General features: G+C 43.1%; 1 protein-coding gene across 2 annotated transcripts in view; it reads right to left on the reverse strand.

Annotated features, from left to right (window-relative positions):
* rnf13 (ring finger protein 13) overlaps window positions 1-13,530 on the reverse strand; it is a 273,999-nt gene that overhangs the window by 210,695 nt on the left and 49,774 nt on the right. For both annotated transcript variants that reach the window (XM_063045368.1, XM_063045369.1), the window contains one exon: window positions 673-807. In XM_063045368.1, the coding sequence (XP_062901438.1) occupies window positions 673-786 (114 nt within the window). In that variant the 5' untranslated portion in view covers window positions 787-807. The remainder of the gene's footprint in view (window positions 1-672; window positions 808-13,530) is intronic.

Here is a 13,530-nt window from a genome sequence, read left to right on the forward strand (position 1 = left end):
TTATAGTGCCTTGAGATGCCTGCTGCAGACAGTCCAAATCTCAGAAATGTTCAAGATGACAATGATTATTGCAGCCTGACAGACTATGAGATTTGTACCAAGTCAGAGATCTTCACCTTCAAATACCCTTCACTGATGAATTCAAGATCCTCTACCAGACTTGGTTTGATTGATGGAAAAAGGATATTTAAAAACCACGATCTGAAGTGGAAAATCTAACACAAGGAATGGGACTGTGTTTAATGTGTCTCAGATGGCAGTGGAAGTCTTCAAGTACAAGTGCACCATTTTGATTACCCCTAAAATAAACAACCATCATGATCATATACTCGAAATCAGAAATTCTTAATTGTACTAAATGCAATTCACAAGTTAATTTGGTGAAACCCAGAACCCTTAGATTGTAGGCCCACAATTTAAACTACTGCAGTATTGCCCAAACTCAACTTCATTGAGCAAACTGATCATTCCTCCCTTCTCAGCTCAATCACTGATGCCAACGACACTGAAATAGAATCAGCCAATACAGCAAGTTATCAGGGACCTTAACAGGCTGTGTAGGAATTCGATCCTTAAAAATACAGATTGACAGTGTTTCTGAAATCGATACAGCAAGAATTATTTCAGTAATTTTTTATAATTTATTTTATTTTGAAAAAGGGTCATACTTACTGCTAGAATGTCACCTTCCACAGGCCACAGATGGAGCAAAGCAATAAAATACACCATGAAGCTCACATGAATCTGTGAGGCAGATAAAATCAATAATCCCAACGACAAAATCATCTTCAGAAGTTGTTACCACACCTATTCAAGAGAACAAAAGAACAAATAAGAAATATTATATTTGGACATATAATCGGGGCAGCACAGTACCATAGTGATTGGTGTAATTGCTTTATTGCTTTATAGCACCAGCTGTAAGATCGGGGTTTGATTCCTGCTTCTGTCTGTATGGAGTTTATCTATTCTCCCAGTGACCGCATGGATTTCCTCCCACATTCCAAAGACGTACGGTTAGGGTTCATGAGCTGCACATATGCTACTTTGCTGCCGAAAATGCGTCGACACGTATGGGCTGCCCAGCACAACCCTCGCTTATTTGATTTATTGCAAGCGACACATTTCATTGTATATTCTGATGTACAAGTGATAAATAAAGCTAATCTTTTCATATCTCTAGCAGTCATCGATACATGGACAAGAATTTATTACTGCGCAGTGGAATGAACAAAGTAGTGCGTCACAGGATTACAGTGTGGGAGTCCAGCTAGAATGAAAGGGAAATAAAGAGACTGATGACAAAGTAGTGATATAAGGAACAGTCAAGTGAACAATAATATTTCAAAGTTTAATTACATCACATCCAAAAGAAATTGACATCCAAGCTTTAAAAAACAGAAAGCAGTAAAGTGGCACTAAATCAGAACTATGTGGTAGAATGGAAAGAGGCTGTATGTGAACAGGATTAAGAAAAAAAAAAGCAGCATTGCTGCAAAGTAGCAATAAAGGCTCAGTGAATAAATCTGAAATAGGGATTTCAGGTTTGTATTGTTTTAACCTGCAGTGCCTCCAAGAGGACCACAACCTTGTCACAGTTTGGAAGCTTGCACGCCTCAGTGACCCAACAGCAATGCTGGCTGGAGTAAGGGCTTTATGCTTTGGCTCTTGGTAGGTCAAAGGGTAGAGGCCAGACTAAGTGTGGTCCACCAGTCCTCCAGGTTTGGGGGTTCAGCTCTGGCTAACAACACTCACTGGTAAAAAAAAATTGTTACGGAAATTCATCTGAGTGCCACGGTATTTCTGAGTCTCCACCCGCGACTTGCATGACAGTAGTGAAAACAGAAAGGAAGCTACTGACACGAAGGAAGTTCTAAACACTGTCAGAGAAGGAGGACCTTGATTGCTGCCCTAAATACCATCAGTGTACTAGGCAGTAAGTAACCTGCAGTGAGCAAAATGAATACAAAGTACTGGAATAAGGCATTAGTAAGACAGACAGTTGTTCTCCATCCACATTAAGCAGTGAAGGTTTAATAGTGCAAGATTGATTGTGACTGCACTAAAGAGATGAAGATTACTCAAAAGCAATAACATTGGCAACAAGCTCAAGTTTACTGTCATTCAACCATATACATATATACCACCAAACAAAACAATGTTCTTCCAAACTAAGGTGCACAACATAGTATATATCAGCAGTCCCCAACTTCCGGGCCGCGGACTGATACCGGGCCGCAAAGCATGCAGGGGTGCAGCAGTAGGCAGAACCGTTGGCAATTTAACTTGCTCTACGCAATCAGCAATCACCTCTGATCTGGGCCGACATTTACGTGTCAGGTGGCACCTAATTAATTAGCTTGTTATTTCGGCTTTTTTCTTAAAGATGTGCTGGGTGCGTCCGGGCTACTGCTGCACCCCTGCATGCTTCGCGGCCCGGTATCAGTCCACGGCCCAGAGGTTAGGGACCACTGGTATATATAACCCACACACAATACACAAGGTAATCAGCATCATCATCATCAGATGCTGTGGCCAGTTTGAGGTTTGACTGCCGTGGCCCACACACTCCTGTTGCGACACAAGGTAATATTACCACCAAAAGACAGTAGTGTTAACCACTACCCTGTAGCCATGTTGCATCATGCGTTCAGATCATTTCTAAATTAACTGGGTTTAATTATCTTTCAAAAGAAATTAGGATGGCCAGTTCATTAAAATGGTTCAGATATTTTGCAAATATTTTTGAAAAATAATATTGTACTGAATAAACAAGCAGACAGTTCTACTTCATGGACAGATCATTTTCTCTCAAACTGTTAAATTACTTGCTGAACCCAGCAACAAATGCATTGCCTTAAACCCACAACTTGGACAGGTCCTAAGAGATTTCTCCACATCATATTAAAGTCTTGAGATACAAGAGACTGCGATGCTGGAATCTGGAACAAAAATAATCATTCATTGAGACCCTGCATCAGAATTATAAGTGTGGCGGGAAGATGGAGGAAGTTAAGAGAAGAGGTGAGGCAGAGGCCAGTAAGTGATAGGAGAAAGCTACTGAGGTATGGGATGACAGGCAGATGGAAGCAGATAGGAAGGAGAAAGGAAGTGAGCTTTTAAATATTCTCTCGTGATGGCTTACTACCTCTAGGGTTTTGCAGTTTCTGGGTAATTTGGCCAATGTGGAAACCACAAACTACTCTACAGATGAGAAAGGCAGTGTCCAATGGGATAATTAGTGAGGGGTTACACCCCTTCCATTGTTTATTTGCAACGGCCATAGGATTGACTTCGACGACCCAAAACTACCATTCCGGGCTGTGATGGGGTCCTGAATTACTCCTATGAACTGTGCTCGATTACCCCTATGAACTGTATTTTTGAAAAGAGAGAGGTGCCCAACACAAACACCTTGTTAAACAGAATTATTTAACACCGACATCTTGTTTTTGAGACAGAGAGAGAGACAGACAAAGACTGCTTTGAGATGGTGTGACCCTGAGAGCAGATGCGGAGGAGACGGAGGAATTGCGAGAAGGGGATGGCATTTTTGCAAGAGACAGGGTGAGAAGAGGAATAGTCCAGATAGCTGTGAGAGTCAGTAGGCTTATAGTAGACATCAGTAAATAAGCTGTCTCCAGAGACAGAGACAGAAAGTTATAGAAAGGGGAGGGAGGTGTCGGAAATGGACCACGTAAACTTGAGGGCAGGGTGAAAGTTGGAGGCAAAGTTAATGAAGTCAACTATAAGCCTACTGACTCTCACAGCTATCTGGACTACTCCTCCTCTCACCCTGTCTCTTGCAAAAATGCCATCCCCTTCTCGCAATTCCTCCGTCTCCGCTGCATCTGCTCTCAGGATGAGGCTTTTCATTCCAGGACAAGGGAGATGTCCTCCTTTTTTAAAGAAAGGGGCTTCCCTTCCTCCACCATCAACTCTGCTCTCAAACGCATCTCCCCCATTTCACGCACATCTGCTCTCACTCCATCCTCCCATCACCCCACTAGGAATAGGGTTCCCCTGGTCCTCACCTACCACCCCACCAGCCTCCAGGTCCAACATATTATTCTCCGTAACTTCTGCCACCTCCAACGGGATCCCACCACTAAGCACATCTTTCCCTCCCCCCCTCTGCTTTCCGCAGGGATCGTTCCCTACACGACCCCCTTGTCCATTCGTCCCTCCATCCCTCCGCACTGATCTCCCTCCTAGCACTTATCCTTGTAAGCGTAACAAGTGCTACACATGCCCTTACACTTCCTCCCTTACCACCATTCAGGGTCCCAGACAGTCCTTCCAGGTGAGGCGACACTTCACCTGTGAGTCGGCTGGGGTGATATACTGTGTCCGGTGCTCCCGATGTGGCCTTTTATATATTGGCGAGACCCGACGCAGACTGGGAGATCATTTTGCTGAACACCTACGCTCTGTCCGCCAGAGAAAGCAGGATCTCCCAGTGGCCACACATTTTAATTCCACATCCCATTCCCATTCTGATATGTCTATCCACGGCCTCCTCTACTGTAATGATGAAGCCACACTCAGGTTGGAGGAACAACACCTTATATTCCGTCTGGGTAGCCTCCAACCTGATGGCATGAACATTGACTTCTCTAACTTCCGCTAATGCCCCACCTCCCCCTCGTACCCCATCCGTTATTTATATACACACATTCTTTCTCTCTCTCTCTCTCTCTCTTCTTTTTCTCCCTCTGACTATACTCCTTGCCCATCCTCTGGGTTTTCCCCCCCTCCCCCTTTTCTTTCTCCCTGGGCCTCCTATCCCATGATCCTCTCATATCCCTTTTGCCAATCACCTGTCCAGCTCTTGGCTCCATCCCTCCCCCTCCTGTCCTCTCCTATCATTTTGGATCTCCCCCTCTCCCTCCCACTTTCAAATCTCTTACTAGCTCTTCCTTCAGTTAGTCCTGACGAAGGGTCTCGGCCTGAAACGTCGACTGTACCTCTTCCTAGAGATGCTGCCTGGCCTGCTGCGTTCACCAGCAACTTTGATGTGTGTTGCTTGAATTTCCAGCATCCGCAGAATTCCTCTTGTTTACGTTTTTAAATAGCCATTCACAAACCAGAATACACAGACACAGTCTGTACTCAACCTTAACCCATTATTTACAAGAATCTGAGAATACCCCAATTCCCTTAAAAATTTATCAACAGGAGTTGCTGCACATAAGGTGACTCTGACAGGAAATTGTAAGTAGTGGTGGATGGGGTTATGGAGGACTAGGTTAGTGGGTGAAGGTGTTGGTTGATCAGTCTTACTGTTTGGGGACAGCAACTGTTTGAGTCTGGTGGTCCTGGCATGGATGCTACACAACTTCCTCCCTGATAGGAATGGAACAAGCAGTTCATGAGCAGGGTGGGTGACATCCTTCATGATGTTACTTGCCATTTTCCTGGCACCTTTCAGTATACACAAGACCATAAGACATAGAAGCAGAATTAGTCCACTCGGCCCATTGAGCCTCCTCTGCCATTCCATCATGGTTGATTTATCATCGCTCTCAACCCATTCTCCTCCCTTCTCCCTGTAACCTTTGACATCCTGACAAACCAACAACCTATCAACCAATGCTTTAAATATACTCAAACAATACTTTGATGTATGTTGCTTTAAATATACTCACCAACTTGGCTTCCACAGCTGATTGTGGCAATATAGCCCATAGATTCACCATTCTCCGGCTAAAGAACTTCCTTCCATCTCTGTTCTAAATGGACATCTCTCTATTCTGAGTCTGTACCCTATGGTCCAAGATTCACCCACCATAGGGAACAACTTCTCCTTATCCACTCTGTCCTGGCCTTTGAATATTCAATAGGTTTCAATAAGGTATCCCCTCATTCTTCTAAACTCCTGCATGAAGATACTAAGAAAGAGGATGTGCTGGAGCTTTTGGAAATCATCAAGTTGGATAAGTCACTAGGACCCGACGAAACGTACCACAGGCTACTGTGGGAGGCGGGGGGGCGGGGGGTGGAGATTGCTGAGCATCCAGCAATGATCTTTGCATCATCAATGGGGATGGGAGAGGTTTCTGGAGGATTGGAGGGTTGTGGATGTTGTTCCTTTATTCAAAAAAGGGAGTAGAGATAGCCCAGGAAATTATAGACCAGTGAGTCTTACTTCAGTAGTCAGTAAGTTGATGAAGAAGATCTTAAGAGGCAAGACTTATGAACATTTGGAGAGGCATAATATGATTAGGAATAGTCAGCATGGCTTTGTTAAAGGCAGGTCATGCCCTACATGCCTGAATAAATTTTTTGAGGATGTGACTAAACACATTGATGAAGATAGAGCAGTAGATATAGTGTATATGGATTTCAGCAAGGCATTTGACAAGGTACCCCATGCAAGGCTTATTGAGAAAGTAAGGAGGCATGGGAGGCATGGGATCCAAGGGGACATTGCTTTGTGGATCCAGAACTGGCTTGCCCACAGAAGGCAAAGAGTGATTGTAGACAGGAAATTTTCTGCATGGAGGTCAGTCACCAGTAGTGTGCCTCAGGGATCTGTTCTGGGACCCCTGCTCTTCATGATTTTTGTAAATGACCTGGATGAAGAAGTGGAGGGATGGGTTAGTAAAATATATTGATGACACAAAGGTTGGAGGTGTTGTGGATAGTGTGGAGGGCTGTCAGAGGTTACAGTGGGACATTGATATGATGCAAAACTGGACTGAGAAGTGACAGACGGAGTTCAACCCAGATAAGTGTGAGGTGGTTCATTTTGGTAGGTCAAATATGATGACAGAATATAGTATTATGGTAAGACTCTTGGCAGTGCGGAAGATCAGAGGGATCTTGGGGTCCGAGTCCACAGGACACTCAAAGCTGCTGTGCAGGTTGACTCTGTGGTTAAGAAAGCATACGGTGCACTGGCCTTCATCAATCGTGGGATTGAGTTTAGGAGCCGAGAGGTAATATTGCAGCATTATAGGACCCTGGTCAGGCCCCACTTGGAGTACTGTGCTCAGTTCTGGTTGCCTCACTATAGGAAGAGATGTGGAAACCATAGAAAGGGTGCAGAGGAGATTTACAAGGATGTTGCCTGGTTTGGGAAGAATGCCTTATGAGGCCTTTTTTCCTTGAAGCGACAGAGTATGAGAGGTGACCTGATAGAAGTGTCTAAGATGACGAGAGGCATTGATCATGTGGATAGAGGCTTTTTCCCAGGGCTGAAATGGCTAGCATGAGAGGGCACAGTTTTAAGTTGCTTGGAAGTAGGTGCAGAGGACATGTCAGGGGTAAGTTCTTTTTAAAACGCAGAGAGTGGTGAGTGCATGCAATGGGCTGCTGGCGACGATGGTGGAGGCGGATACGATAGGGTCTTTTAAGAGACTCCTGGACAGCTACATGGAGTTCAGAAAAATAGAGGGCTAGGGGTAACCCTAGGTAATTTCTAAGGTAAGGACATATTCGGCACAGCTTTGTGGGCTGAAGGGCCTGTATTGTGCTGTAGGTTTTCTGTGTTTCTGTAACATCCAAGGTCTTTATTGGCTTGGAGCTGCGTCTCTGGCCATGCAAAAACAGAAGTGTTAGCTGTACACCTCAACTTGACTCCCAAAGTTCACCAGTCACCATAAATTGAAAAGATCTCCATTAGTTTTGAGGATTAGTGTCACTCTCACAGGAAGTTTGTTGGAAGAGTTTGCGAGACGTGGATTCAGAGGACATCTTCAAGAAGTGGTGCCTCTTCTCATTACTATCATCAGGGAGGAGATAGAGGAGCCTGCAGATAATGCAGGAATAGTTTCTTCCCCTCCATCAGATTTTTGAACAGTTCATGAACCCCTCTTCATTCCTTATTTGTGCACTGCTTATTTTGTGATTTATAATAGTTTTAATGTCTTTGCACTGTATTGCTGCACAACAAATGTCATGTCCTATAGGACAATGATTTAAAAAAAAATATTCTGACTGAAACTTCAGCAATATTCAAGAATTTCAACATCAGTCAGGCCAATACATCCCATTTGAATGACAACCCCATCACCCTAAACTAATTCCCTTAATCCCATCTGCAGCACGTCATCCTCAAAATACATTACCATTATTCTACTATGCACACCAACAGCACCTCACAAGACCATAATCTCTGCTTGCGAGAACAAGGGTCACATGAACAGGAACACCTGCAAGTTAACCCACTCGTTACCCAACCTGGGAAAGAGATCAGCACTGCCTCATTGTTAGGGGGTTTTAACTCTGGAATTCCCTCCAACAGTATTAGAGTACCTCCAGTTGGAGGACTGCAGCTGTTCCAAGGATGAACTCTATACTTGGATTTTCCTTTTTCTATACTGCTTGTTACTTCTTCAAAGAATTCCAACAGATTTATAAGGCAAGATTTTCCCTTGAGGAAACAATGCTGACTACAGCTTATTGTCTATGTGCCTCCGAGTGTCCCGAGACCTCATCCTTAATAATCAACTCCAACAACTTCCCAATGACTGAGGTCAGACTAACTGGCCTATTGTTTCTTTTCTTCTGCCTCTCTCCCTTCTTGAAAAGTGGAGTGCATTTGCAATTTTCCAGTCTTCCTGAACCATTCCAGAATCTAGTGATTACTAATGCCTCCACGATCTCTTCAGCCACCTCTTTCAGAATTGTGTGGTGTACACCATCTGGTCTGGGTGACTTATCTATCTTCAGACCCCTCAGTTTCCCAAGAACCTTCTCTATTTATGGTAACTTCACACACTTCATGACCTGACACCTGGAACTTCCACCATACTGCTAGTGTCTTCCAGTGAAAAATACTTATTCAGTTCATCTGCCATTCCCTTGTCCTCCATTATCAACTCTTCAGCATTATTTTCCAGTGGTCCAATATCCACTTTTGCCTCTTTTACACTTTAGTATCTGAAGAAACTTTTGGTATCTTTTTTAATGTTATTGGCTAGCTTACTTTCATATTCCATCTTTACCTTCTTAATGATATTTTCTTTTTATTTGGTTCTGTTGGTTCTTAAAAGCTTCCAAGCTTCTTACTTCCCACTAATTTTTGCATTATTATATGCACACTCTTTGGCTTTTAAGTTGGCTTTGACTTCTTTTGTTAGCCATCACTGTGTCTTATTTCCTTTAGAATACTTCTTCCTCTTTGGATGTATATATCCTGTACCTTCCCAATTGGTTCCCGAAATTCCAGCCATTGCTGCTCTGTTGTCATCCCTGCCAGTGTTCTTTTCCAATTAATTCTGGCCAACTCCCCTCAGCCTCTAATTCCCTTTACTCCATTGTAATAGATACATCTGACTTTGGCTACTCAAATTTCAGGGTGAATTCAGTCATATTATAACCACTTTCCCCTAAGGGTTCTTTTACCTGAAGCTCTCTAATCAATGCTGATTCATTGCACAACACCTAATCCAGAAAAGCTGATCCCCTAGTGGGCTCAACTACGAGCTGCTCTAAAAAGCCATCTTGTAGGCATTCTGGAAATTCCCCCTCCTGGGATCCAGTACCAACCGGATTTTCCAAATCTACCTACACGTTGAAGTCCCCCATGACTATTGCAACATCGTCCTTTTGACACGCATTTTCTACATCCCATTGTAATTTGTAGGATGCATCTTTACTACTGTTTGGAGATCAGTACAGAACTCCCATCAGTGTCTTTTATTACTTTTGCAGTTCGTTAGCTCTATCCACTATGATTCAACACCTTCTGACCCTATGTCACCTCTTTCTAATGAGTTAATTTAATTTATTACCAATAGGTCCCTTCTGCCTTCCTGCCTGTCCTTTCTATACAATCTGTATCCTCGGACATTACACTCCCAGCTATAATCTTCTTTCAGCTGTGATCCAGTGATGCCTACAACATCATACCTGCCAATCTGCATAAGTGCTGCAATTTCATCTACCTTACTCCGTATACTGCACACAAATATAACACCTTCAGTCCTGTATTCACCCTTTTCGATTTTGTCTGCCTTTTACATTTGCAGCTCACCCTGTTAACTGCGAGCTCTCCCTATCAATAGCCTCTCCTCACTACACATTGCCTCTGTTTGTAAACCAGCTACCTCATCTTCAGCACTGTTATCCACCTTTCCTATGATACTTGATGCCTATTAGGGACAGGTAATAAGTAAAGATGATTTCATTGAATTCTAATTACTATTTTGAATAATCCATTGTTTACATTCAAGATTAGCTTTATTTCTCACATGTACATCGAAGCATATAACGAAATGTGTTGTTTGTGTCAACAACCAACCCAGTCCAAGATGTGCTGGGGGCACCGCACATGTGTCACCATGCTTCTGGTGCTAACAGAGCATGCTCACAACTCACTAACACACACCTGTACGTCTTGAAAATGTGGGGAGGAAACGACAGCACCCGGAGGAAACTTGCGCAGTCATGGAGAGAATGTACAGACTCCCTGCAGACAGTGGCAGGAATGCACCCCAATCTTACAGCTGGCACTGTAAAGTGTAATGCTAACCGCTTCACTACCCTGCCACTCTGACACATCAGAACAGCCATACATACAGATAGCAAAGTACTTAGTTAACCACGACTGAAAACATCTGTATGACTAGGCCCAAACAAGACACTGTACTGTTTCTTTGATAGTCCTGTGCTAGAGGACAAACAAAGATAAACTGTGCCTGAAGCCTCTGGCCAATTCAGTCATTCGTATCATTTGATTCAGTAATTTTCAATGTTCAGCAGAAGTAAAATTCAATCATTCTGAGAAAGGAACTTGACATTCTTTCCTTCAAGTTAGGACAACCTATAATGGATGTTGCAGTGGCAGAATTTCAGTTGTCTGGATGAAGTATTAAACTGAGGCCCTGTATATCCTGCATGTTGGATATAATAGTATCATTGATTTTTCCTCTGAAGAATAGAGGACAAAATTCCCGAGTGACCTGGCCAAGATTTAACCTCCAACCAATAAAACAAGTTTTCTAGTCACTGCTGTTCGCCAGGTCAACACGTTGCTATTTACTGCAATTGGCTGCATGCCACCTTTCCTGCAATATAAAAAGAACTTACATTTCTTAAGTACATTACTGTAACGTGCTTTGAATCATACAGAGTTTGTAAAAGACATTTCATAAATGAAAGTCTTTGTTATGTAGATCTCACTGAAGTTTAAATACTTAGAGAATTAGGAGTTCATTGTTAATCCTCATTTACTTTTGCTTCCACATAATTTAAAATAATACTAAATGAGTAAGTGACAGTTTGATTGCCAAAAGAAATATCATAAGGAAATGAAATTGTCTCGGCTTTCTCCTACAGCAGTTCCATTTTATGGGACTAAATTACTTTCATGGCCTCTTGCTCTCAAGAGCACATTCAGTCTGAAAATAAAAACTTGCAAAAACAACATGCAAAAGCAACAAGGAAGTGCAGTTTAAGTAGCATGATGCTACCACAGTGGGCCGCATCCCAAATAACAATAAGCTGGAGTACAGGAGGGAGGTAGAAAGCCTAGTAGAATGGTGTTATGACAACAACCTTTCCCTCAAGGTCACAAGACAAGAGAGCTGGTCATAGATTTCAGGAAGGAAAGTGGTGCACATGCTCCTGTTTACATCAGCAGTGCTGAGGTCAAGTGGGTTGACAGCTTCAAGTTCCAAGGACTGAACATCAATAGCTCGTCATGGTTCAGCCACACTGATGCCACCGCCAGGAAAACTCACTAGGGCCTCTAATTCCTCAGGATGCAAAAGAAATCCAGCATCTCCCCTCCGACCCTCACCGTTTAAAAAAAAAATCAATGCACTGTAGATGCAATTGCGCTGCCCATAACTGCAAGAAAATGCAGCGTTGTAGACACAGCTCAGCATGTCACACAAACCAGCCTCCCCTCCATGGCTGCCGATACTTTTCACTGCCTCAGTGACGCAGATCCCACCCACCCCAGACATTTCCCTCCTCCCACCTCCTGTTAAGCAGAAGATACAAAAGCCTGAAAGTAAGGACCACTAGGCTCAAGGCTTCTATTCCACTGGTGTCAAAATATTGATTATTTCTCTGGTATACCAAGATTGACTTTTAACCTCGATCTACCTTATTGTGACTTTTCATCTTGTCTATCTGCACGTTCTCTGTACTGTAACATTTTATTATGCACTGTTATTCTATTGCCTTAACGCACCATTGTAACGAATTAATCTAACAGTTAACATACAGTACTGTGCAAAAGTCTTACCACACTTGTATATAGCTGGGGAGCTTAAGACTTTTGCACAGTACTGTAGCGATTTTATGTATTGCACTGTACTGCTGCCACAAAGGAAAAAAAAACAAATTTCATGGCATATGTGAGTGATGATAAACCTGATTCTGATATGGGTCTCTATTGTGGACTGAGAGTGGGAAGGGTGCAAGGAGAGGGAAATCATGGTTGGGCAAAGGGAAAGTGTAAGGGGAGGGAGCAGGAAGCACCAGAGTCATTCAATAAACCAGTTGTTAGGAATCAAATGACCTTGCCTGGTGTCTCAGAGCTGGGTGTGTCTGCACCTGCACCACCCCAGGCCACACCCCTCCCATGGCACTCTACCCTTGCCATTCCCAACATCCCTTGCTCGCACCAGATTTACAAACTCGCTCTCCACTCCACATTGACAAATACAGTACTGTGCAAAAGTCTTAGGCACTCTAGCTATATACAGTATGTGCCCAAGACTTTTGCACAGTACTGCAAACAGAGCATTTGATGGCTCTGGGCTTGTACTGGAAGTTGAGAAGCATGGGAGGGGAATCTCAGATGAAACCCACTGAATATTGAAACCCATGGATAGAGTAAACATGGGGAAAGTCTAGGACTAGAGAGCTCAGCCTCAATAGAAGAATGCCCCTTTAAGCAGAGATGAGGAATTTCATTCAACAGAGGTAGTGAATCTGTGGAATTCATTGCTTGTGGATGCCTGTGAAGGCCAAGTCATTGGGAAAACTTAAAGTGAAGGTTGCTAGGCTCTTAGTCAAAGGTTATGGGGAGAATGGGTCAAGAGTTGAGAGGGATAATAATTCAGCCATGGTGGAAAGGCAGAGCAGACTCAACGGGCCAAAAGCTTTAATTCTTCTCCCATATCTTGTGGTCTTATAGAATTAGTTTTCTTTTCCCATGCATCTTAAAATCAAATGATTCCCCCCCCCCCCCACAGTTGTGAAGAAAGATCAGAAAATTGAACTAGATCATGTTGATGCCTGGAAATGCTAGTACAGAGTAGATCATAAGATGCCGCGCATATGTGAACACTTTCACTCCCAGGATCATTCTCATGAACAACTTCTGGCCCCACTCCAATGTCAGCAAATCCTTACTTAAATATGGGGCCCAAAACCTTTCCACAGATGCTGCCCGACCTGCTGTGTATACCCACTGTTTTCTAATCTGTTCTGGTTTAAAATTTTATTCAAATAGGAATTCTGCAGCCTCATTCAAAAAGTACGTGTCACTCATTCTTTATTTTTAATTAAAACAATTTTTATACAGGTTCTTCAATCCACATCTTTTCCAGAATTTAAAATTTCAAT

This window comes from Mobula hypostoma, chromosome 4 (assembly GCF_963921235.1).
Source record: "Mobula hypostoma chromosome 4, sMobHyp1.1, whole genome shotgun sequence".
Taxonomy (NCBI): Eukaryota; Metazoa; Chordata; class Chondrichthyes; order Myliobatiformes; family Myliobatidae; genus Mobula; species Mobula hypostoma.